The sequence below is a fragment of the Rhinoraja longicauda genome, chromosome 26 (genome assembly GCF_053455715.1).
Source record: "Rhinoraja longicauda isolate Sanriku21f chromosome 26, sRhiLon1.1, whole genome shotgun sequence".
In the NCBI taxonomy this organism is placed as follows: domain Eukaryota; kingdom Metazoa; phylum Chordata; class Chondrichthyes; order Rajiformes; family Arhynchobatidae; genus Rhinoraja; species Rhinoraja longicauda.
In genome coordinates, this window is record NC_135978.1 from 23,727,544 (window position 1) to 23,754,376 (window position 26,833).

At 40.7% G+C, this 26,833-nt stretch overlaps 1 protein-coding gene across 2 annotated transcripts in view; it reads left to right on the forward strand.

Moving 5' to 3' along the window:
- Positions 1 to 25,905, forward strand: part of ints2 (integrator complex subunit 2) — a 64,141-nt gene extending 38,236 nt beyond the window's left edge. The window contains exons 14-25 of one of the 2 annotated variants that reach the window (XM_078422238.1): positions 1,425 to 1,601; positions 4,994 to 5,102; positions 5,789 to 5,893; positions 6,735 to 6,899; positions 7,207 to 7,408; positions 9,100 to 9,225; positions 17,122 to 17,323; positions 17,751 to 17,990; positions 19,813 to 19,920; positions 21,860 to 21,965; positions 24,122 to 24,298; positions 25,430 to 25,905. In XM_078422238.1, the coding sequence (XP_078278364.1) occupies positions 1,425 to 1,601; positions 4,994 to 5,102; positions 5,789 to 5,893; positions 6,735 to 6,899; positions 7,207 to 7,408; positions 9,100 to 9,225; positions 17,122 to 17,323; positions 17,751 to 17,990; positions 19,813 to 19,920; positions 21,860 to 21,965; positions 24,122 to 24,298; positions 25,430 to 25,611 (1,899 nt within the window). In that variant the 3' untranslated portion in view covers positions 25,612 to 25,905. The remainder of the gene's footprint in view (positions 1 to 1,424; positions 1,602 to 4,993; positions 5,103 to 5,788; positions 5,894 to 6,734; positions 6,900 to 7,206; positions 7,409 to 9,099; positions 9,226 to 17,121; positions 17,324 to 17,750; positions 17,991 to 19,812; positions 19,921 to 21,859; positions 21,966 to 24,121; positions 24,299 to 25,429) is intronic. The other variant, XM_078422239.1, reaches the window with a different exon arrangement.
- The last annotated feature ends 928 nt before the right edge of the window (positions 25,906 to 26,833 follow it).

Genomic DNA, 26,833 nt, shown 5'->3' on the forward strand with positions numbered 1-26,833 from the left:
AATCCTGAAAGAATCATTGTTTCATAGAATCATTACACCACACAAGGAGGCCATTCATCCTTCAAGTCCATGTTGTACCGTTTAAGAATAGACCCGCACTTCAATTTCTTTGTTCCCTAAAAAATATTGGGGCAGATGACCAAAAACTAGGTCAAAGAGAAAGTATTGATGAGTTATAAAATCATGCAACATGGAAACGAACCCTTTGGTACACCATTTCCACACCGACCCACCTGCACTAATCCCTTATCAGTTCCCCATCCCATCCTCGCATGGATTTCCTGTCACCCACCTATATGAGGGCAGTTAACCAATTTTTTAAAAATCAACCAGCTCATCATCGGCAGATGGGAGGAAACTGGAGCATCTGGGGGGAGGGGGGGGGGGAATCAATCACGGGAGAACATGGAAATTCCATTCAACATCACCCAAGGTGAAGATCAAACCCATGTCTCTGAATCAATGAGACAGCAGTATTAACTTCTGCACCATCATGCTGCATCAGAGGATGCGTAATATAGTCTGAGCATTTGAAAGCATGTCTGATACTGATTTATTGATTAAAGTTGGAGATTAAGATGCCTGAATTTGAGGGTTCGGGGTGCTTCTGAGGGTAATGGACCAGAGGATTGGAGATCGAGATGATGGCCTTAAAGGGATTTAAAACAGATGAGAATTTTAAAATAAAGGCGTTGCATATTTAGAACCCAGTGTGTGGAAACAATGAGAAAATAGCACTTGGTGCAAGTTTAGGATGGCAGACATTTGATGACCTCAACCTTGCCAAGTGTGTAATGAAGTATTAAAATGATGAAGCAACAAAAGCATAAGTGAGAGAATCGGCAGCATGAACAAAAGCAGGGATGTTATCGAAGTGGAGATGGTCAATGATGGCAGAGAATTGTGATCTGACATTCATCTTTGGATCAAAGGCTGCAGTCTTTCAACTTGCATTTGAGTCAGCAGCTGACTGATGCATGGCTTAGACAAAAATTCCCCCCCATTCCCCAGAGTTAGAAAATAAAATAAAGTTTCTGTGCAGTGTCTTTTTGTAGCATGGTGGATATATTGAAATCCTACCACGGCATTGCTGCCTAAAGTGTGTCTTCCTTCTCGGGGTTATTTTTTTCTATTATTGGTGGTGATAAATTTCTGTGCTTGTGAATGTGAAATGCCATAATTAATATTAAACTTTTAATATATAGGTCCTAGGGCTGAGATTAAAATTCCTGCTGTAATGTTCCCAAGCCAAATGAACATTCTGTTCAACGTCTGGATGGACATGTGGTTTGGGAAATGCATCAACCCATTTGTAGCAACCCAGTGCCTTTGGTCCTCATTCACTTTTCATATCTCACCCACTTTGGGTGTCATTTATAAGATATGCTTCATTTTTCACCATTATTTATTACCTATACCTTTAGGATTGGATTTATCGTCAGATGTGCGAGACTACGACACCTCTGCATCCTCAGCTACTCCCTCTGATTGATGTTTACATCAACTCCATTCTAACACCAGCATCCAAGGCTAATCCAGAGGCCACAAATCAGCCGATCACAGAACAAGAGGTCCTGAATGTATTCAACGGCCTTACTTGGGTGAGATCAGCATCTTCTGTAAATGCACTAGATTTGAAATGAAGTGTTGCAAATGTTATGGTTCTTGCTGGGGAAAGAATATATTATGATTTCACTTTCTTTTTAAAATAGATCATCTCCTGTAACTTTCTTTTTTCATAGCAGCATTTCTGGGCTGCTTTTTTGTCTCGTACCTGCACACATCCATGGTTTCAGCTTGTATAAATAACTTATCAGTGAATCGGACTTCTCACCAACAGCAGCAAATTGAAGAAAGGGAAATTATGCAGTGTGCTAGGTTTCTGCCTCAAATCTTTTTGTGTATTGCTACAGAGTAGACTGCAATAAACAGAGGAAATTAATTTATTTTAATTTCATAGTCATAAAAGGATACAATGTGGAAACAGGCCCTTCGGCCCAACCATGTCCCGGCATATACTAGTCCCACTTGCCTGCCCTTGGTCCATATCACTCCAAACCTGTCCTATCCATGTGCCTGTCTAATTGTTTCTTAAACGATGGGATTGTCTCAGCCTCAACTACCTCCTCTGGCAGCTTGTTCCATCACCCTTTGTGTGAAAAAGTTACCCCTCGGATACCTATTAAATCTTTTCCCCGTCACCTTGAACCTATGTCCTCTTGTCCTTGATTCCCCTACTCTGGGCAAAAGACTGTGCATCTACCCGATCTATTCCTCTCATGATTTTGTCTCATCCTCCTGCGCTTCATGGAATGGAAACCCAGCCTACTCAACCTCTCCCAATAGTTCACACCCTCTAGTCCTGGCAACATCCTTGTAAATCTTTTCTGCACCCTTTCAAGCTTGACAATATCTTTCTTATAACATGGTGCCCAGAACTGAACACAATGTTCTAAATGTGGTCTCACCAATGCCTTATACAACTGCAACATGACTTCCCAACTTCTATACTCAATACCCTGACTGATGAAGGGCAAAGTGCCAAAAGCCTTTTTGACCACCTTATCTACCTGCGGCTCGACCTTCAAGGAACCATGCACCTGTGCTCCTAGATCCCTCTGCTCTACAACACTACCCAGAGGTCTACCATTTACTGTGTAGGTCCTGCCCTTGTTCGACGTCCCAAAATGCAACACTTCACACTTTTCTGTATTAAATTCCGTCAACCATTCCTCTGCCCACCTGGCCAATTGATCCAGATCCTGCTGCAATCTTTCACAACCATCTTCACTATCTGCAAAACCACTAACTTTTGTATCATCAGCAAACTTGCTAATCTTGCCCTGTATGTTCTCATCCAAATAAGTTGGTGCAGATTGATGTAGTGGTTTTGCAGATTGATGTAAATGAAAACGGTAAGGGGCCTAGCACCGAACCCTGCGGCACACCACTAGTCACAGGCCTCCAGTCCGAGAAGTAACCTTCCACCATCGCCCTCTGTTTCCTTCCAATTTGCTATCCATTCAGCTATCTCTCCTTGGATCCCATGCGATCTAACCTTCCAGAGCAGCCTACCATGCGAAACCTTATGGAGTCCATGTACACTACATCTACAGCTTTGCCCTCATAAACCTTTTTGGTCACGTCTTTAAAAAAAATCAATCAGATTTATGAGACACAATCTCCCACGTACAAAACCATGCTGACTATTCCTAATCAGCCCTTGCCCATCCAAATGCCTGTAAAACCTATCCCTCAGAATACTCTCCAGTAACTTCCCAACTACAGATGTTAAGTTCACCGTTCCTCGCATTTTCCCTGCAGCCTTTCTTGAAAAGAGGTACAACATTTGCCACACTCCAGTCTTCCAGCACCTGTATTTAAGGGCGACTCGTAAATTTCAACCAGGACTCCCGCAATTTCCTCTCTAATTTCCCGCAATGTCCTCGGATATATCTGATCAGGCCCTGGAGATTTGTCTACCTTCAAACACGAGTCTGCACTGAATTTAGTTGGGGCAGCCTGAAAGAAAAAGTTAATGTGCACTTCCCTGGTGGTGATGGAGTGGCCAACCCTTTTAGTGGAATTGCATGTCAGGTTAGGTCTGGCATGTTTACACATTAACAGAATCAATACAATACAAGGGCGGCACGGTAGCGCAGCGGTAGAGTTGCTGCTTTACAGCGAATGCAGCGCCGGAGACTCAGGTTCGATCCTGACTACGGGTGCTGCACTGGAAGGAGTTTGTACGTTCTCCCCGTGACCTGCGTGGGTTTACTGCGAGATCTTCGGTTTCCTCCCACACTCCAAAGACGTACAGGTATGTAGGTTAATTGGCTGGGTAAAATGTAAAAATTGTCCCTAGTGGGTGTAGGATAGTGTTAATGTGCGGGGATCACTGGGCGGCACGGACTTGGAGGGCCGAAAAGGCCTGTTTCCGGCTGTATGTATATGATATGATATGAATTGGAAAGTTATTTTCTTCAAACATTTGATGGAATACTCATCTTTCATTCTTGCTTGGTTTATTTTACTGGATTTGTTGGTGTAGCATTGCCTTTATTTAGAGGGGGCTAAATTTGTGGTTGTTAAATCATGTGCAGCTGATATTCCTGCAGTGTTGCACGGGATGAGGAATAGCATGTTGTTAATTATCGGCAGTAAAACATTTTGCTTTCCCCCAAATACTCCCTTGCTTTAGCCATAGTTGTAACAAATATGTGCACTGTATCCATATTAAGTATCCTTTGCTTTGTAAGATTTTCTTTAAAGTTGTAACTGAGAAGCGTGAGTGAAACATTTTCATGGCAATGGATATTAAGTAAAAAGTTGACCATGTAAATTAATTAATTCCTATAATGCTGGAGTAACTCAGCAGGTCAGGCAGCATCTCAGGAGAGAAGGAATGGATGACATTTCGGGTCGAGACCCTTCTTCAGACTGATGTCAGGGGGCGGGACAAAGGAAGGATATAGGTGGAGACAGGAAGGGGAGGGGAAGAAAGGGACAGAGGAGAGCAGGAGGGCAGGAGAAATAACTCAAAGAGTTAAAGAGAGGAGAACTTCTGACCTGCTGAGTTACTCCAGCATTTTATGAAATAAATACCTTCGATTTGTACCAGCATCTGCAGTTATTTTCTTGCACTACCTGTTGCTCCACTGCGATTTCTCCTCAAGGTATGTCTACTTTGAAGAAGTTCTCCTCCTCTCTTCGACGAGAGTTTAGCAACATGCTCTCTCGCTGCTCCCCCTGTTATTTCTCCTGCCCTCCTGCTCTCCTCTGTCCCTCTCTTCCCCTTCCCAGTTCTCCCTCTATCTTCCTGTCTCCACCTATATGCTTCCTTTGTCCAGCCTCCCTAACATCAAATTGAAGAAGGGTCTCGACCCTGAACGTCACCGATTCCTTCTCTCCTGAGATGCTGCCTGACCTGCTGAGTTACTCCAGCATTTTGTGAAATAAATACCTTTAATTAATTCCTATGCTTGGTTTGCAGGGAGAGAACAACAGGTGTCGGCAGAAATACAGCATTACAGCCCAGCTGCTAGTCCTCTATTATACTCTTTCGTACGAGGAGACTCTATTGTCCAATGTAAAACCATTAGGTATGTGTGCTTCTGCCTCTCATCGGGAAACATTCTCCCTCCTCCTGTGGATACTCTGTCATTCAGTAGCCCACGTTAGAGCTAAGGATTCTGTTACCATTTATTGCTTGAGTCTTCCTCTGGAGATTTAAGCACATTCCTGTCAAAGCCATTCACTGTAATGCTAAGGGAATTCTGCACTGTCCTGATTATTTAAAAGATGCCAGAGACTACAGATGCTGGAATCTGGAGCAAAGCAATAGACAATCTGCTGACTGAACTCAAAGAAGTAACTTCAATTTAAAGACAGGCATAAGAGTGCAAGGGTTGACTGTGTTGATCTGGCAACATTTATTGTTCAGCTATCGTGCATGCTCAGATAATCAGTTCTATTTATCTCAATACTTTATGACACTCTTTTGTGAACAAATTGACTACTGTCCCCATATAACACCAGTGGTTGCCAGGCAAAAAGGACTACTAAGTACTTTGGGGCACCCAGAAGACAGAAGTTGTTACATAAATCCATTTTAGTTTAAGTTTTTTTGATAACAACATAACTTCAACATCAGAGTGAACTGCATGAAGTTTCATTTTTTATGTTTGAAGTGTACTTTTTTTCTTTGAAATCTTTGACATTATTCTTCAAATTTGTCTCTCACTGATGGGCATGCAAAGTATTTTGTTCATTTTTGCATGTCTTGTAGCTGCAATGCAGAAGAAACCCAAGTCCTACTCTGCAGCCCTAATGGACCAAATTCCTATCAAGTACTTGATTCGTCAGGCACAGGGACTTCAACAAGAGCTGGGAGGTAAGGGCAGATATTTCAGTTAAGACTGGGCTTGTATTCACTGGAATCTAGAAGGATGAGAGGGGATGTTATAGAAACATAAATTTCTTAAGGGATTAGACAGGCTAGATGCAGGAAAAATGTTCCCGATTTTGGGGGAGTCCAGAACCAGGGGTCACAGTTTAAGAATAAGGGGTAGGCCATTTAGAACAGAGATGAAGAAAAAACGTTTTCACCCAGAGTTGTGAATCTGTGGAATTCTCTGCCATAGAAGGCAGTGGAGGCCAATTCACTGGATGTATTCAAGAGAGAGTTAGATGTCGCTCTTCGGGCTAACGGAATCAAGGGATATGGGGAACTGATTTTGGATGATCAGCCATGGTCATATTGAATGGCGGTGCTGGCTCGAAGGGTTGAATGGCCTACTCCTGCACCTATTTTCTATGTTTCTATTTAAAAAAACTCCCCAAACATATTTTAATCTTTGCCTCTCTCACCTAAAGCTATGATCTTACTCTAGTTCCGATACAAAAAAATATTGTTTCCGCCTTCAAATGATTTGGATCTTCCACATATGTTCATGCGTTTCTCGGAAGAGATATTTAGTTTGGTGTAGCTATCAGCCACACCAATTATAGTTGGTTTAAGTCAAATACCGGACAGGTTGGATGCATGTAGAGCAGATGTTTTAAATTAATTTGAAAGCTCTTAGTAATGTGTGCTCCAGGGAGGTATGGGAATATAAAACATATTGGTGAGAGTGAGAAATATCTATAAAATTATTATTGTTAAATTTGATTTCAGAAAAAAATTAATGTGTTATCAGAATATCCCGAATAGACAAGAATTCTCCTTTCCTTAGGCCTGCACTCAGCATTGCTGCGTCTGCTGGCCACCAACTTTCCTCACCTTTGCATGGTGGATGACTGGATGTGTGAGGAGGAAGTGACAGGCACAGACGCGCTGCTCAGCAGAATGCTCCTAACCAGTCGGGCCAAACGGCACTCACCCAGGAAGCTGCAGGAAGGTAATAGTATAACGCAAGTTGAGGATTGTGTGCACAATTGGGTATCATTGACCTACAGTTTAAGAAAAGTGAAAGACTGTCACATGTGTAAGCAATTAAGATGACCCTGATATTATTCAAACATCACTGTTGTAGAAAAATGTCTTGAATATTTCAAATTATTTGTGGAATATCACGCACGTTTAATCTACCTGACCATTGTTTTAACAAATCAAATATTCATAAACTTAACCTCCACAGAGACATTATCTTTTATCATTTAGTTTACGTATCTCTTGCACAGTTCCAATTATCCTGTCATCTCCAGCTTTCCAGGTGGCTTCTGCCAATTACACTCAACTGATGCAGATTTTGGAGGACTTGACACTCATGTCTGCCAGTGAGCTGATTCCATTTGCCGAAGCATTGATGTTGGATTTGTACAAGGTGTTGGAGCCTGGGGTTCCCCGAAAAATTCTGCAGGCAGTCAATCAGCTTTGGAGGCTTCTCAACACTGTTATGCCAAGGAGGTACATGATCATTCATAATAAATTTCCAATAGTGGGGTCCTGGTCTGTTTGTTGGGATTTAAAATTATTTTTTATTTAAAACCCCTTCTAGAACGTCTGTAACTTCCTCATACAATATGTTGATTTTATGTTTACCATTTTATAAACAATATTTCCTTGTATGATAGAGCATTACAGTACAGGAAAGGCTAATTGCTCAACAACTGTGCCAACCAAGATGCCAATCCTATTAATCCATCTGCCTGCACGTTGCCTGTATTCCTCTATCCATGCCAGTTCATATGTCTGTCTAAACGCCTCTTAGATGATGCTATTGTATCTGCTTTACCATTTCCCTCCCAGGCAAAGTGTTCTGCACACCTACCACTCTCTGTAAAAAAAACAACTGTCTTCACATATGTTCTCTTAAACGTCTTCTCCATCACCTTAAATTTACGCCCTTTTACGTATTTGACATTTTCATCCTGGGAAAAATACTCTAACCTTTCTATGCGATTTGTAATTTTATTTACTTCTATCCATTTGCCCCTCAGACTCTGATCTTCCAGAAAAAAACCAGTCCAAATTTTTGGACTCTCCCAATATTCTCTCATTCAGGAAACCTCCTGCTGAACCTCTTTTGCACCCTTTCCAAATCCTTCACATACTAGGACAGTACGCAGACCTAACTGAAGTACTGTACAGCTGCAATATGATTTCTGCCTTTTATATTCAATGCCCTAACCAATGAAGGAAAGCATGCATCAGAAAGAGTAGCCCTCCAACGATACTATCTTGTGTGACCTTTAGGAACAGTGATAGGGTTACTGCCTGAGTTACTCCAGCATTTTGTGTATAAACCAACATCTGCAGTTTCTTGTTATTACTTTCTCTATTCATACACTTATTCAAAATCTTATTTAAACATGTTCTGAACTGAAAATCTACAGATATACCCTGATACTAAGAACTCAGTTTTTAAATCTGATAATTTGTTTAATTTTATCATTCTTACCAGCCAGTATGATTGACCTACCAAAGGTGCTGAAGTACAGTTTTCTTGGCAATATAATTAAGTGGTCATTGTTAGTATGAAAAGAGTTTGCAACAGGGGATTACTGTGGAATCTAACAGCGACATTTACTTGTGGATGGTTTTCTACAGTGGTCACAAGGTAATGATCAGGGGCAAGGAACCTAATTATTCATTTTCCCAGTGTCCCAGGTGAGATAAGCACTAAGCAAAAATTGAGATAAAAAATCCCAATTGAGCTCTATCTAGCACAAGAGAGAGCTAGATAGAGCTCTTGAAGATAGCGGAGTTAGGGGGTATGGGGAGAAGGCAGGAACGGGGTACTGATTGTGAATGATCACATTGAATGGTGGTGCTGGCTCAAAGGGCCAAATGGCCTACTCCTGCATCTATTGTCTAAAAATGGTGCTGTTAGGCTGTCACATTAAGCACCAAATTAACCAACTGAAGCTTTGGAGTAACATAATTCTTCAAAAGCTTATGTCATTATCCAAACCAAATTGCAGTATGGGCAGTCAGTTAAATGTTCCTTTGTTATTTCAGATTTTATTTTTCATAGTCCTTTCTGGTTGGGTGGTGGGAATTTGTGGTAAAATGAGATTTCACTCTTTTTATTGACTAGTTATTTGACTTTCACTCAGACCTGTAAGTGACATATCATGTTTGTTTGTATTTTATAGGCTGTGGGTTATGACTGTGAATGCCTTGCAGCCAAAAGCCAAGCTGCTTCGCCAACAGAAGTACACACAGAATGATCTGATGATTGATCCGCTGATTGTGTTGCGATGTGACCACAGAGTGTACAGGTGAGCTATGAATAGTGAGCAGAGCATGAATCATTGCAAATATATTTTCCTGTGCGAATTCTCAGTCAATAGATTGTAGGTTCAACTCTAAAGGTGATGGGTTTGTTTGATCAAACGGCTTTTTTTGTTCTTAAATGTTCTGGCGTCCCTCCAATTTTGCTTCATTCGTACTTATTCTTGTTGATCCATGGAGAAGGTTAAGGACAACAGCTTAAACTGCTGCCGAGGTATCGGTGGCTCACTTCACATTATTCACTTGGAGACTGGAATGACTGAGACCACCAGTTTTCCTTCCCTGAATGCTGACTATCTTACGTTTAGTTTCCTCCTACAGTCCAGTTACTTTATGGTTCCAATTCAATTCTAGCTTTTTTAAACTGAATTCATTTCAACTGAATTTTAAACTGAATTCAAGTTTGATAGTGAGATTTAAACTATCATTCTCTGAAGTATTCGTCCACCTTGGGAGGATCTGGTGAAAGTTGACTTTGCGATGTATTTCTGGGGAAGAAGCTTTGCCATTAAATTCATTTTTACAGTTGGAGGCTCTTCAAGCAGTCTCTGAGGGACATCGGAACAGAGAAAAACCATCTAATCTCATTTGCTTTGTCATTCAATGACACAGTTGCTGATCTCTTGCTGCAGTCCACATATCCACTGATTGTCCATGTCCCTTAATATTGTTGGTAACAGAAGTCTTATTAATCTTTACTTTAGTCTTTAGAGTTACAGTGTCGAAACAGGCTCTTCGGCCCACTAAGTCCGGACTGACCAGCGATCACCCATATACTAGCACTTTCCTACATGTTAGGGACAATTTACAGAAGCCAATTAATTACCCTACAAACCTGTATGTCTTTGGAATGTGGGAGGAAACCAGACGACCCAAAGAAAACCCCTGCAGTCACAGGGAGAACATACAAACTTCATAAAGACAGCACCCATAGTTAAGATTAAACTGGGTTTGCTGGAGCTGTAAGGTAACATGTCTACCACTGTGCTGCCCGGATTTCAAATCAATATATGACCCAGTATCAGTTGCTTGGAAAAATTCACCATTTTCGCTACTTTTTATCTGTGGAATTCTCTGCCTCAGAAGACAGTGGTGCCCAATTCTCTGGATGCTTTCAAGAGAGAGTTAGATAGAGCTCAATGATAGCGGAGTCAGGGGTTATGGGGAGAGGGCAGGAACGGGGTACTGATTGTGAATGATCAGCCATGATCACATTGAATGGCAGTGCAGGCTCGAAGGGCCTACTCCTGCACCTATTGTCTATTTTTACATGGAAAAAATGTTTCTTAATTTCACTCCTGAAGGCTGGACCTAATTCTGGAACATGCTGACCAGTGACAATAGTTGCTCTCTATCCAATCTGTCAGTTAATCTTAATATTTTGAAAACTTCAATCAAATTATCCCTGAATCTTCCAATCTTCAGGTGCTACAATCTTATTTTATGTCACGTTCCCATGTAAGGTAATCGGCTCGGTATCCCTTTGGTGAATCTAGGCTGTATTTTGTTCTCGCTAAGTTCTAATACCGAATATTGAATCGCTACTATTTATGCAGAGCTCTGGGATGTTAGGCATTGATCAGTACAGTACATTCTGTACATCCAATGGATTCTTGGAATCTCTCTAGCTTTAATGTTTTATGGGATCAGATGTTTTCCGCTAACCCTACCTGAGTAAAATTCCAGTTTCGGGTTAGGGTTACACAGGTTCCATTGGAACATTAAAGGGCCTGTCCCACTTAGGCGATTTTAAGGCAATTGCCGGCGACTAGGCTGTCGCCGAACCTTCACCGTGTTGTCGCGGGCATGATCGTGAGGAGTCTTCAATGAATCGTAGCGTATCTCACCGTGTCGCGGAAAAATTTTCCAGATAGAAATTTCTCAGCGACAGTTGGCTTGTCGCCAGGTATCGTAGCTTATTGCTGGCAGGGTCGCATGCTGTCCCCAGGTTTGCTAGGTTGTCGCAGATGCATTTAAAAGCACGTAATATTAAATTAAGAATAGGCATTTGAAGATACCAGAAGATAGTTTTGTTTAACCAATTTATTTTAATGGGATTTCACTTTTTAAAAAAGTTATGTTTTATTGGAAGCATTTGTGTAAAAAAAAAGACAATTTTGTAGCTTTATGAACAGCTTCAATTTTAACACTTTTCAAAAAGGGCATTTAATTAAAGAGAGAGAGAGAAAGAAGGAAAAGGGAAATAAAAAAGCAAAAAGAAAAGAGGGGAGATGTACCCGACAACCCACCCATGTGCCCGCTCACCCAGCCCTACAAGTGATTTTGAAATGTGTTCAAATATTGTATTGTTCGAGAAAATCAATAAAAGGTGACCATATTTTTAAAAATTGCTTCAGTTTGTCATTCGAGATAAACCTAATTCTCTCTAAATGTAATGTGTCCGTCATTTCTGTAATCCACATCTTTACTGGAGGAACTTCAACACTTTTCCAGAATTTAAGTATGAGGTTTTTTTGCTAATATTAGTCCATCGCCGACAAAGCGTCGCTGAAAAACAATCAATGTACTACATGCTTCTGATATTCCCAGTATTATCAGTTTTGAGTCTGGCTCTAATGGGATTTTCAGTATATTGGAGAAAACGTTGAATATTTCTGTCCAAAAACTTTCTATTTCTGTACATAGTATGAAACTATGGATTAAAGTGGCTTCTTGAAATTGATACTTATCGTGAAGAGGAGAAGCACTGGGGAAAATTTTGTTCAGTTTGGCTTTTGAATAGTATAACCTGTACAGCACTTTGAACTGTATCGGGCAATGTCTGGCATTTAAGGAGCAAGTATGGATATGTTGTAAGCTTTCGTCCCATATATCATTGGAACTTTGTTGACCCAACTCATCTTCCCATGCACGCCTGTAAACCTCAGATGATGGGGAGTTGATGTTTTGAAGAACATTGTAAATGTAGGATATTAACTTCTCTGTATCTGCATGTCTATTCAAACATTCGTCAAGTTTATCTGGACTTGCAGTGTTGTAGTCTTGCATGTATGTTTTCACATAGTCCCTAACCTGAAGACATCTGAAAAAATTATTCATGTTCAAATCGTATTTCACCCGCAACTCTTGGAAGGAGGAAAAAGTCCCCTTCCAGTATAGGTCTCCCACAGTATTAATTCCTTTGTTCTTCCATTGGGTGAAGACACCGTCTAAAGTAGAGGGTTTAAAAAAGGGGTTATTTGCAATAGGAAGGAGGAGAGACAGTCTTAAATTGAGAGACATGTCTCTCAATTTAAGACTGAACTTCAACTGTTTCCAGATACGAATAGTACCATGAAATAGGGTTATAATCGTACATTGACTCATTCAGGGTTATTGGAGACAGGACAATCGAGCCTATGGAACAAGGCAAACAATCTTCTCTTTCCATTTTTAGCCAATTGGCCTGTTGGTATGAACCATCCAACCAGAAGATTGTGGTTTTAATATTCGTTGCCCAGTAGTAAGAAAGAAAATTGGGTAAAGCTAGTCCTCCATTCTCCTTGGATTTGCACAAGTGCCATTTATGTATTTGGTGACTTTTGTAGTCCCATATAAAGATAGTAACAATGGAATCAATTTTTTTTAAAGAAAGATTTGGGAAGGTATATCGGTATTAATATATATATATATAAATATAAAAGCTGTGGGAGAAAAATCATCTTTAAGGCATTCAATCTGCCAAAGAGGGAAATAGGCAGTGTTTTCCAAAATTGAATATAAGTATGAAGTTTTGTAATTAATGGAGGGAAATTTGTTTTAAACAGGAGGGAATATTTCCTGGTAACGTAAACTCCGAGATATCTGAATTTATCGGTAACAATTCTAAAAGGGAACTGTTGGAGCCGGGTAACGTCTTGTTCGTTTATTGGCATAATTTTGCTTTTATTCCAATTAATTCTGTAGCCAGAGAAGATGCCGAATTGGTTTATAATGGATAGTAAATTTGGGATACTAGTTCGGGGGTTAGTGATGTATAATAGTACATCATTTGTGTAGAGGAAAATTTTGTTCGTAGTATGTTTAGTATTGTATCCGTATATGCCTGGGTGGGACCTGATGCTCTCAGCGAGTTGTTCTATGGCTAATGCGAATAGCATCGGGGAGAGAGCACATCCTTGTCTAATTTAGATGAGAGGGTTTGATTGGTTAATATTCTGATGTTCGGGTTCCCATATAAAAGCTTCAGCCATAAGATAAAGTTTTCGCCTAATTGGAATGTTCCAAGGGCGCTGTGAAAAGATACGACCAATCAACTTGGTCAAAGGCTTTTTCCGCATCCAATGCGATGATTGTGAGGTCTTTATTCGGTATTCTATGTGACTAAATTATATTAAACAGACATCTCAGATTAAAGAATAAGTGTTGTTTAGGTATGAACCCGGTTTGATCTGAGTGTACAAGTTTGCCAATGACTAGGCTGAGTCTATGAGCCAGTGTCTTGGCTAGGATCTTCTGATCGGTATTTAAAAGGGCAATTGCTCTATACGATCCCGGCTCTTCTAGATTCTTATCTTTTTTCGGAATTAATGTAATATTTGATTCTGCTAGAGTGTGCGGTAAAGTCTGCTCCTTGAACGCTTGGATATACAGCCATTGTAGATGTGGGGAAATTATATCGTTAATTTTTTTGTAAAATTCATTATTGATCCCGTCTGGGCCAGGAGTTTTTCCATTTTTCAATGATTTAATAGTCTCTGAAATGTCCTTTACTGTTATCTCTGAACCCAACTCGTTACGTTCGGTCTCACTGAGGGTTGGAAGATTGCGTTTATCCAGAAAAGTCTGCATCATCACTGAGTGGGCTGTTGTTTGAGATGCATAGGGTTTGGTAAAATTGTTGAAATCTTTTGTTGATATCTTTGGGCAGTGAAAGTAGTTCTTATTCCAATCTAATTTTATGTATCGTAAGGTCATTTTCAAATTTGCGAAGTTGTCTTGCTAAAAGTTTATAGGGTTTATCGCTGAATTCAAAGTATTTTTGATTGTTAAATTGAAATGCCCTACTGATTCTTGCTGAGAGTATCTGGTTTAATTTGTATTTAAGTGCAGCTATTTTGTTATGTTTTCCTATGGATGGGTCGGCAGCATTTTCTGAGTCCAACTGTTTTATTTGTTTTTCTAATTCCTGTTGCTCTGCCTTTCTTCTCTTGTTCTGCGATGCTTGGTAAGAAATAATGCAGCCTCTAAGGAAGGCTTTAAAGGTTTCCCAAAGCAATGTTGGAGAAATGCCAGGGGTGTCATTTGTCTCAAAGAAGATTTCCATCTGTAACTTCAGGTATTCACAAAATTTAGCCTCTGCGAGTATTTGTGGTTTAAATCCAACACGGCTGTCTTTTCGCCATTCCTTCCAGTTTCACAGAGAATGTAAGAGGACAATGATCTAAAATAATAATAATAATGTGATATTTTGGGTTGTGGGTATATGGCAGGAGTTTAGAATTGACCAGAAAATAATCTATTCTTTATGGGCACCTAAGTAGAAAGAATACTCTCTTCCTGAGGGGTTGGCAATCCTCCATACATCTTTTATATTTGTGTTGTTTATATACGTATTCAAAAGTTCACTGGACTTGGATGTAATTATTCTACGGAATGAAGATCTGTCTAAGTATTGGTCCAATACACAATTTAGATCACCCCCCGATTATCAAATTGGACTGGAACATATCTGGGATTAAATTAAATATTTTATTGAAAAATTGGGGGTTATCAAAATTTGGACCGTAAATGTTCACCAAAGTCAGTGAGGTTGAATACATTTCTCCGGTCACTATGATACACCTGCCCTCCTAATCAATTATTGTAGATTTATGTTTGAACGGGGTACCTTTGCAGATTAAGATTGCGGTACCCCTGGCTTCTGAGGGAAAGGTGGAGTGGTACAGCTGTCCAATCCACCTGTACCTCAGCCTGTTGTGCGAGTCATTCTTGAGGTGAGTCACCTGGAGGAATATTATGTCAGTGTCAAGAGATTTTAAGTGAGCTAGTATTTTACCCCTTTTTATTGGTTCATTCACGCCCTTAACATTCCAATTACAAAAGGTAAGTCTTTTCCTCCCAGATTTGCTTGCTACATCATCTTGCATAGTTAGTGTATGTATCTTCTGCTGAAATAAATGCTCTAACACAGTAATCAAAGTGTTTTTTTGAATATAGGCTGAGCAAGAAACCGCCCACCCCACTCCCCCACCCCCCGTGAATATCACCAAGAGAAATGCGTATTAGCGCAAGATACTAAGATATATATTGCAAAAATAAGGGAAAGAACGAAATAGATAATTAGAAAACAAGAAAAAAGGAACAAAGTATAGAGACGCTGCTAATAAACACCTCGCAACAGCAGTAAAGTTAAGGTAACCTTCCGTACAATTAACTTCGAATACTGGTATTGTACTTATTTGATAACTGCACCTATAACATGTTAAATAACTAAACAGAACCATCTTTTAAAGGCTCAACATTCCACTCTACTTAACATTCTATAGGATGGCATATTGTGTGGAAGAATTCAAAGCTCGTCTTATTTGCGTTTCAGCAGATAATTAAGAAATACACTTTGGGTGTTGGAGTCTTTAAAGTAACTCCACCAGTAGCAAAATTTGAGTCGTCAAGGTAACTGAATACATAGTTAACCGACATGGGTCTCGTAATAGTTATCTTTCAGTCAGTGGTATTTCTACGTTATTACAAAGCGGAGAGCCACTAACAGCCAGTAATTTATAGCCTCTATAGGCTAGTACTTATCCCTTGGCGACTCCTGCGATGCTCTGGGCAAACAGTATTGCTTCGTTCGGGTCAGTGAAGAGGGATTCAGCACCGTCATGTGTGACACGGAGTTTGGCTGGGTATAATAATCCAAATCGAACTCCTGGTATGTTCCTCAGTATTCCTCTTGTCTTGGAAAAGAGTGCTCTTTGTTTAACGACTTCAGGGGGATCGTCCCTGAATATCCTTATCCGTTGACCTTGATATGATAAGTTCCTATCCTTGGCCACTTTACGAAGTATTTCCTCCAGGACATGACAGTAATGCACCCGCAGGATCAGGTGTCACGGTGGCACGTTGTTATCCGGCCGGGTTCTGAGTTCTGTGTGCTCGGTCGAGTACGGGCTTCTCATCTAAAGTGAGTGTGTCTTTAAGTAGTTGTGCTGTAAAGTCACGGACATTTTGACCGTATTCTTTACCTTCTTTCACTCCGACTATTCTCAAGTTTGACGCTTGGAATGCCCCTTCAATTCTAGGCATTTTTCTAATAGTTTTGATACCAAGCCGGAAAAGCGCTCCGCTTCAACTTTCAACTCATCCGTAGCATCAGCTGTAGCCGTTATTTCCAGTGCGCGGATAGTCTTACTGTGGGCGAGTAAAGTAGCCCGAGTAGTTTCCAGGTTGATGTCGGTTTCTAGAGTAAAATTTCCCCTCTCGGGTTCGCGATTACCTCTTCAATGCGAGAGTCTATTTTGGCACATATTTCCTGCAGAGCGTTCTCAGCGAAGGATTTCAATGGCTTGATTTGTTGTCTCTTCACAGGACTGTTTCTCAGGCGAGCTCGGGGCTTCTGCGCGGCCTTCCTCTCCGTCTGTTTTCAGCCTTTGTTTGGGTGGCATTGTGGTCTGTTTACCGCTCCTCTTTGTAAAATTGCCTATCAGTAATGAGCTGTTTAACCAGTGGATACGTTGCAAAATGAACTGTTTTGTTCTTTTATTCTTTTGTTGACGTGATTTGTACGGCAAGGTGCAGAGCTATTTAGACGTACGTCCTATCTCTCCATAACGCCACCGGATGTCCAGGATTTCACGTTTTAATGTGAAATCCCATTGTTTAGTATTTTTTATTATTTAGTTAGAATTTGTAATTAGCATTCATTTGTGTTTTAACCTTAGATGTCCACCACTTATGGACATCACGCTGCATATGCTCAATGGATACCTTCTGGCTTCAAAGGCCTATCTGAGTGCACACCTCAAGGAGAATGCTGAACAGGATACCAAGCCTCATCAGAACAATACAATGGGGATTGTGGGACAGCCTGAAGTTCCAGAGGTCACACGAGAGGAGCTGAAAAATGCCTTGTTATCAGCCCAGGTAATAATGTATAATTATGCTAGAGCCTCTCGATATAATCTAGAGTATGTTCTACTTTGAGTGGTATTCTTATCTGGTACCAAGCAATGTTAGCCCTGGGTACATTGAAGTCCGAGAGATTGGGAACCAGAGTGGGGAAAGGCGGAAGAACTTTTGAGTTAGCTGTGCTTCAATAAAGTGTTCCGAGCAGCCAATCATCAATCATTCACTTGCCTGATGTAAAATATGTGTGTAGTCTTTCTCCCTTCTATCTCTCTTTATACTTAATCAGGATAGGGAATGGGAATTTAAAACCAATGCCAGTAATAGCACCACATGAATTGAAAGAACAACATATTTGTCTGTGCCTTTTACGGACAACAGTTTATTACTTTAACACGCAGAGAAAATAGTAGTGCTTCCTAACACAATTGTGTTCTCTTTACAGGACAGTGCAGCCGTGCAAATTCTGTTGGAGATCTGCTTACCCACTGAAGAAGAGAGGTCCTGTGGTGCTGGAACATTTCTGGAACAGCAGGACCAAACAACGGGCATTCTGTCTGAATGCTCAGAGGACGATCGGGAGACTTTATTGAGCAACGTTCGAGAGGTGCAGTGTCTCATCTGCTGCCTCCTGCACCAATTGTTTATTGCAGATCCAAACATTGCCAAACTTGTTCACTTTCAGGTCAGTGCAGCCTGTTTATCAAATGGCCCTTGCAAATTATTTCTCAAAGTCTTTGCTCTTATTATATAGCTACCAAGTGAACCAGCAATGTTTCTGAATAGCAATGGTTTCTATTTTTACCAGTACCCGATAAGTTCAGAACACTGGAAGAATTGCAATGAAGCATAGAGTCTATAGTGGAATCCGAAGCACAAAAGCAAAAACTTGGTGGGGGTATCCTTGGATTAATGATGGTATCTTAGAATTATCAAAGGATTGTATCTTATGACCTCTAGTCCTAGACTCTCCCACTAGTGGAAATATGCTCTCTACATTCACTCTATCCAAGCCTTTCATTTTTCGGTAAGTTTCAATTAGGTCCCCCCTCATCCTTAAACTCCAGCAAGTACAAGCCCAGTGCTGTCAAACGCTCATCATATGTTAACCCATCCTGGAATCATTCTTGTAAACCTCCTCTGGACCCTCTCCAGAGCCAGTATATCCTTCCTCAGATATGGTGCCCAGAATTATTCACAATACTCCAAATGTGGCCTGACCAGCACCTTAGAGTCCTCAGCATTACATCCCTGTTTTTGTATTCTAGCCCTCTTAAAATAAATGCTAGCATTATCTGAAATATGAATAAATATGATATTTACAACTGGTCAGTGATATTTGTAAATAGTTTGTGTGTGAATTTACCCCTTTTCCTTCTCAATTGTGCATTTATGCATGAAAAATCTTGGTAGTCCATACACACAATTACATTATGGATCCAGAAAGCAAAAATATGGTGACTCATTGAGCAAGCTGGTTCATGCTCTGCTGATTCAGTGAAACCCAACCTTGCTGGAAAATTAATGCAAGAGAATCTTGCCTTTTACCTTATTGAAAATTTACGCAGTCATACATTTTTAATATACTCACTGGGACAGATAACAACTTTTCTCTGTAACATTTTGAAACTTGAGATCGTACCAGGAATTTAAGATATTTCAGTCCATATTTTTAAGAAATGTTGCCTGGCATTGTTGAGCTGATCTGTACACAGCAGAAGGATCACATTACATATCCTTATTTCATCCAAAGTGCTTCACAGTATTTTGAAATGTAATCACTGATTTGTTTGCAATTTGCATGAAGTGTCAGGCATGAGGGATTTATTTCCAGGTTGTATTTATTCTAAAAGGAACTGGGTGAAATTTTGAAGTTTTGGTACAGCTCGTGTCAGAAAATTTCAGGATTTGTACAACTGATCGGAGAGGTTGGACAGGCTAGGACTGTATAAGACCACCAGGAATAGAGGTGTATAAATTCATAAGGGGACTAAGATAGGGTGCACATAATCTTTTTCACGTGGCAGGTGAATCAAGAGTCCATTGATTTAAGATGAGTGGGGGATGATTGAATAGGAACCTGAGGGACAACCTTTTCCACACAGAGGGTGGTACGTATATAGAACAAGTTTTGAGAGGATGTAGCTGAGGCAAATACAATAACAACATTTAAAAGACATTTGGACAAGTACGTGGCTTAGATGGGGCATCTTGGTCAACTTGGGCTAAAGGGCCTGTTTCCGTGGCGTATAACTTTGATCTTTGATCAGATTCTGGAGTGTTATGGAAGGGTCCAGGATTCTTAAATTAGTCATTGTTAGATCGGCATAAACCTATAGAGTTTAATAAATGTATGCAATCCCAGTAATGATTTTAATTATTTTCATCAGGCAGCAGTCTAAATTCAGCCACGCTACTAGTTGTGAATGTCAGCTTCTATTCTAGTGAAGGCTTTCTGTGTGATCATTAGCTCTGTGTCTTGATTTTAAAAATAATTGTTTACCCAGGGCTACCCAAGTGAGCTGCTGCCCCTGACCGTGGCAGGAATTCCCTCCATTCACATATGCCTAGACTTCATTCCAGAACTCCTGGCACAACCACAACTGGAGAAGCAGGTAATTTAGGATCCTCCAAGAAATGCAGTTATTGCACTATTTATTTGTATTAATGGCAAGCTCAAAAAAAATATTGAATGAAAGAAACAAATAGATTTATTATATGATTGAAATGTATTTTAAGTAACATTCAGTACATTTAAATGTCCGCACATCCTTCATATCGATGTAATTTTCTCCTGCATTCCAAAATGGCAATCAAAAACATGCAGAGAAAATATTTAAATGTAAGTGATTGGCTTTTTGCCAAATGGCACTTAATCAATAACTATCCTGACATTATGACACAAGTGAAAAGTTCCAGCAGAAATGTAATGCTGTTTCTGTAAGCCCAACCCGCTCCAAGTTATCTGACAACAAAAATATCCATGATCAAGATTCTCAGCCAAAGAGGCCTTTAGCATCGAACTCTGACATGTTGCCTTTGGTCAACTTAAGAGGGAGACTAAACTTGAACTGCAGATGCAGATTTACACCGAACATAGACACAAAATGCTGGACTAACTCAGCGGGTCAGGCACCAACTCTGGTGACAAGGAATAGGTGACGTTTCCAACCGCACCTATTCCCTTTTCTCCAGAGATGCTGTCTGACCTGCTGTGTTACTCCAGCATTTCGTGTCTAACACAAACAACCAATCTCACCATCCAAAGAAGTAAATTAAATATTTATTAAAAACAAAATGTGAATTGGTGTGCTTAACTGTACCATTCTGAATGTCATTAAAAATAAAGTCCCACCACTACAGTCCTAGCTCTGCATGTTTAACTTTCATTTTCAATGTATTGAATTTAAGGGTAGCAAATAAATGGAAATGAATATAAAGATCACTTGAGATGTAGAAATGCTGGCATCAAACATTTCTATGCTGGTATTGAACAGTTTTAATGCAGATTAAAGCTTCCCCCAAAATATTATCTTAACTTCAACATCAAAAGAGCTCTAGTTTGTTCATTTTTCCATCTTTGGAGTGGTCTAACGGCAGCGGCTGACTAGCAGTCTGTCCGTCTTTTTTTTGTTGAGTGTCGGTGTTGGGATGGTTTTTGTATATTTTTTTGGTTGTGTATGTGTGGGAGGGGGTGGTGGGTGTGGGTGTGGGGGGGGGGGGGGCTTTTCTCTTCCTCACGGCGCGGGCTGCGGCTCGGCTGCGGGGCCTAACATCACCCGCTGCGGCTCGGCCGCTGGACTTTACATCCCGCTGCGGCTTGGCCGCTGGACTCAACAGTGCCCGGTGCAGCTCGGCTACGGGGCTTAACATCCCGGTGCAGCTCGGCTGCGGGGCTTTTCATCGCTGGTGCGGCTCGACTGCGGACTTAACAGTGCCCGGTGCAGCTCGGCTGCGGAGCTGAACACCGCCCGGTGCAGCTCGACTGCGGGGCTTTTCATCGCTGGACTGCGGACTTAGCAGTGCCCGGTGCGGCTCGACCACGGGACTTAGCTGCGCAAGGCTTGGTCGCGGGCCTTTCATCGCCCGGTTCGGCCGCGGGACGTTTCAGCGCCCGGTGCGGGGACTGTGCGGGTTGGTCGGGGACGAGCTGTCTGTCCGTGGGCGTGGGGAAGAGAGGGGAAGTTTTGTTGCCTCCATCACAGTGAGGGGGTGTTTGGAGTCACTGTGATGGACGTTTGTGTTGGGGTTATGTGTCTTGTGTTCTTTTTTTTTTCTGTGACTGCTATGTAGTTTCGTTCGGTACTTCGGTACCGAACGACAAATAAAGCTCTGTTATACTGTTATGTGTACAATTGTCCACTAATCTTACCCCATGCAAACTTGGCCTGAAATTACGATAATGTCTTCGGTCCAACTATAAATCTCCCAAATAATTTATGCCCGATTCAAATACAGGCTTTTAAGACGTTGGATGTCTAAAATGAAATAGAATTGCATGAACATGGTTTTTTAAAAATATATGATCTTCTAAAAGATGAATTCTTTGTTTAGATATTTGCAATCCAACTTCTGTCGCATTTGTGTATCCAGTATGCATTACCCAAGTCTCTCAGTGTAGCACGTCTGTCCATCAATGTCATGGGAACAATACTTACAGGTGAGCCTGTTGTTGGTAATACATTAAACTTTTAATACTGCATTACTTTTAAATGTGAAATGTGTGAGAGATAGTGACATTGCTGTAATGGGATGATACTGTTGGCTTTTCAGAAGCCAGCAGGAGATAGAGGAACAGATATGTAGACAGAACAATGCAAAAACAGCAGGGTTTTGTAGTGGGAATCTTCAACCACCCAATATTGACTGGGATTTGCACAGTGAAAAAGGCTTAGAAGGGGCAGAAATTGTAGGCCGGGGAGCCTCTTGTCAGTGGGAGGGAAGCAGTTGGGGAGAATACTTTGGCATTGCATTTATTCCCATATGGAAGAGAATGGACTAATTGGGAAGGGTCAGCATGGGTTTGACTACAACAGATCATGTCTTACTAACTTGAGTGAGAGATTTGTTAAAGAGATGACAAAGGTAATTGATGAGGGTAGGGCAGTGGATGTTATCTGCATGGATGTTAGGGAGGCAGTTGAAGAAGGGTCTTGTGATTAGCTGATCCAGAAGATTAAGATGCATCGGTCCACAGTTACTTGGTTGTTTGGATCAATGGGTATTATTCTGGCTAGAGGTCTGTGACACATGCAATTCCACAGGAATCTGGGCCGAGACCTCTTTGACACACGCACACACTCGCTCACACACATGAAGGTTCATTCGTGCAAGTATGAGTTGTTGCAGTTTGGGAGGCCAAATGTGAATGGTTACGCAGTTTCACAGCATTGACTGTGGGCTTCGAAAGTGGCAACACTGGTAAATAAATGGTGTGCTTGACCAACGCTCAAGGCATTGAGTATAAGAGTCAGGAAGTCATATTGCAGCTTGGAGTATTGTGTGCACTTTTTGGTTTGCCCATTACAGGAAGGTTGTGGAGACTTTAGAGAGTTTGCAGAAGAGGTTTACCAGAATGCTGCCTGGATTAGATGGTGGTATAAGCCAGATAAAGAGAGCTTGGACTAATCTGAATTGTTTTCACTGGACCATCAGAGGTTGAGGGGAGACCCAATAGAAGAGTATAAAATTGAGAAGCATAGATAGGGTAGACAGTCAGAATCTTTTTCCAGAGTGGAAGTGGCAAAGACTAAAAGGCATAGTTGTACGGTGAGATGTGCAAAGTTTAAGATGGGTGGGGCTAGTTTTTTCACACAGAGGAAGTAGATACGAGAGGGACAGTTCTTAGGTTTTAAGATAGGCACATAGGCTTATAGTTCATAATTTTTAAGATAGGCATGGAATGGAGGATGTGAGTCACATGCAGGTAGAAGAGACTGTTAATTTAACATGATTATCGGTATGGATATTGTTGGCTGAAGGGCATGGTCCTTGTTCTGTCTGATGTATGTGCCAGAGTTTCATTCCATGTAAGGGCCACTTTTTGCAAATCTCAATGGGATAGATTTGCTTAAATCAGATTTTTTCTTCAGAGATTCTGCAGAATGGTTCAAAGCGGTAAAATGTTGGATACACTTGTTGAAAGATGTTACCAGTCATCATCTCACATTCTCCAGAAAGCCCAGACAGCAATTAAACATTCAAAATATTGGTAATTTCCTGCTGAGACAAGAGGCCTATACTGACTGACACAGTGCAAGAAATCAAGGGAACAATCCACAACCTTGCACGCTGCCAACATGGTGAAAAGCAGGGGAAAATTAGAACCATACAGCACAGGAAAAGGCCTGTTGGTACACTAAAATTCAAAAAGAACACTTCCTTACCAATTTATAGCTCTGCAAGGACCATATTTCAGGTGACAAATCAATGATTATGATCAGAGGTTGTGTGTGAATAATTAGGGCTCATGGAGGTTGATGGGTTGAATGATTTGAGATATATTAATTCATAAATGTACTGAAATATATGCAGAGGCTGCAGGAAGCATCAGCAAAAAGGGAGTAAAAGGCTGTGATAAGGAAAGTTGCAAGCTAAGTATGGTTTGTGTGTTTGGAATTAAAAATAAATAAATTTTGCAAGTCCAAAGCAGGTCCGTTTTAAATTCCATGACTCCAAGATTTGCTTTGATCTCTTTACATGGATGCTCCCTGACCTGTTGGGTACTACCAGCATTTTCTGTTATTTTTAGAATAAAACCCGTCACCACACTGAATAAACTATGCCGTGTTAATAGCCATTTTATTTTTTGTACAGTGCTGACCCAGACCAAACGGTTTGCCTTCTTCATGCCTACGTTGCCATGTTTAGTGTCTTTCTGCCGAGCTTTCCCTCCTCTGTGTGATGATGTTACCTCATTACTGATTCAGACTGGACAAGTCTGTGCCTCGCACGTTGCTACCCAGGCACAAGATATTGACCCCATCACCTCACGTATGTATTTAACTATTCATTTTATTTGACCTAAAATATATTGTCAGATCCACCCATTGCTATCACCAATTAGAAATTGAGATAATTGTTGCCCCCCTTCTTCAGACTTAAGGTGTGAGTCAGTAATCAGGAAAAATTCTCAGCAGCTGTTAAGGGTTTACCATTTAGTTTTAACTTTGTTTTGAACCGGGATGTCTGGACCTTGAGGGAAGGTACTAAATTAGAGTAAGGCAGATTACAATGTTATTAACCAAGAGCTAGGGAAGAGAGTAAATTGGGAGCAGCTGTTATTGGGTAAATCAGCATCAGATGGATAGTTTAAAGGCTAGTTGATTAAAGTTCAAAACTTTCTTTGGTGGTAGGTGCCTGGAATTCACTGCTGGGGATGGTGGTGGAGGCAGATACAATAGTGGTGTTTAAAAGGCTACTGGATGGGCAGGGATCATTGCAGTCAGATGAGATTGGTTTAGCTTGGTATCATGTATGGTGCAGACATTGTGGGCCAAAAGGCCTGTTCTTGTGCTATACTGCTCTCTTCGCTGTAATGTTCTGTTTTGGGAGAGGAGGAAGAGAGATGGTAGTAGTTGTGAAAGTCCGTTTGCGGCCCTAATCACTGACCCCAACTTGCTGGAAAGGCTGACATGTTTCACGTGCTATGAAGTAGTTACGTGTACAAACAGGAATCACGATGTTCAGAGTAAGCAAACAAAATCCAATCCTGAAGAAAGCTGTTCCCTTTCCTCCATTTCTATGGGTTCAAACAAATATGACGAGGCAACATTTGTTTCACCCCCTCCACATTCTGAAAGGGGAGAGTTTAAATGCTACAATGTCCTGGATAGCCTAACTACAGCTGTGTGATCTAGACGTTGCTAGTAGTTAAAGGCAGATCATCAGCTTTCCTCCCAGTCTGAGAGGTGTATGCAGTTTTGTAGCTCCTAACTTGGGCTGAAATGTGTCATTGAAATAAATGCTGATGGGATTGAATCGATGGCTGTGGATTCTGAATAGCAGGTTTGCAACATCTCTGCACAACACCAGTTCTATTGTAATTATGTCATAGTTCCTACAGCTATATTTTGACACGCATCAAGAAAGGCAATTAATTTTAATGAGAAATATCTTGTCTAGGTCTCAAGAATCTAAAAGAGAAGTCAGATGTAAGTGCCAACTTCCAAAGGAGCACAGATTTGGAGATGATTAAAAAGGGGAAGAATATTGCAGCGGAGAGTTTGGACCCTGATGTGCTTTTGTGCCAGCGCATTGAAGCAACTTTCCTAGAGATAATAAACACGGCTGTCGATGGAGTATAACATCAACGAAGGAAATACATGCTTTGTCAAGAATCAATTAACCACTGGAACAGTTAAAGTGTGGTGCTGTTGTGAAAAGAGACAGAGTGGTGAAGCAGTTGAAACCAAGAGTTTCCATCAGAAACACAGGAATTTAGTCATCGTGCACTGCACTGATCTGAAGACAAATGAATTTGTAATGACAACTGGAGACCTGTTATCTTGGAAAGGATGCACATTTTAATATCTTTATAAATCCAACAATTTAATTTTCTGCACCAAAATGCAGCTTACATTTACTTTATAATAAAGAATTGCCCATTTGTATTTTACGTGTAATTTTATATTTACTTATCTTGCAATATCCAATCCATTAGAATACGCTGACTGTCTCGTAATTGTGGTCTCTTTCACCTCAATCTAACCACCTCCCTCCACCCATACTTTTTCATTAGGAGGGAATATCGGAATACACATTTCCCTTCTGGTTAATTTAAAATCATAAACCAAATGGACTGTAACATCATCAAAAGCAGCTTGATTATTGCTTAATATTAGTTTCATTAGGATAATTTGTGGAGGAACTTTCCTCCAGTACTTGAGCCCTGCAGTTTAATGGCAGCAGATCAGCACTGCATCTCATGTTCTTTCCCATGGCAGGGTTATTTACTACAATTGCTAAAGTAATGTTCTATTTATTAAAGCTTGTTCTGGCAATTGTAGATTAACCAAAATAGTGACAGATATGATAGTGCCATTTAAGAAGTTTTTAGATAGGCACATGGATATGGATCACTTGCAGGCAAAAGAGATTAGTTTAACTTGGCATTATGTTCGGCACAGACATTGTGGACTAAAGGACCTGTTCCTGACTAGGCAAGTAGTTGATTGAATTAGTTGATGTACTTAAGTGGGATAGCAGGATGTGGAGTGTGAAGATTGTTTTAGGTGGGCAATTACATTTCTTAATAAAAGAGTGGAGAATTGCTCAGGATTGGCTATTTTTTAATTTCGTTGTACTCGTTGCAATGACAATAAATGAATATTATTATTATTATTACCTTAATTCCCTTTAACCACAGAGGCAATCGGATTAAAACCTCCCAAGTTTGGCCATCAATTTTTAGCCAATTACCACATGTGACTAAGTGATAACTAGCAACACAGGTTGCAAAACATGAAACAGACTTTGGTATATTGTGTACCATACAGAAACATAGAAAATAGGTGCAGGAGTAGGCCC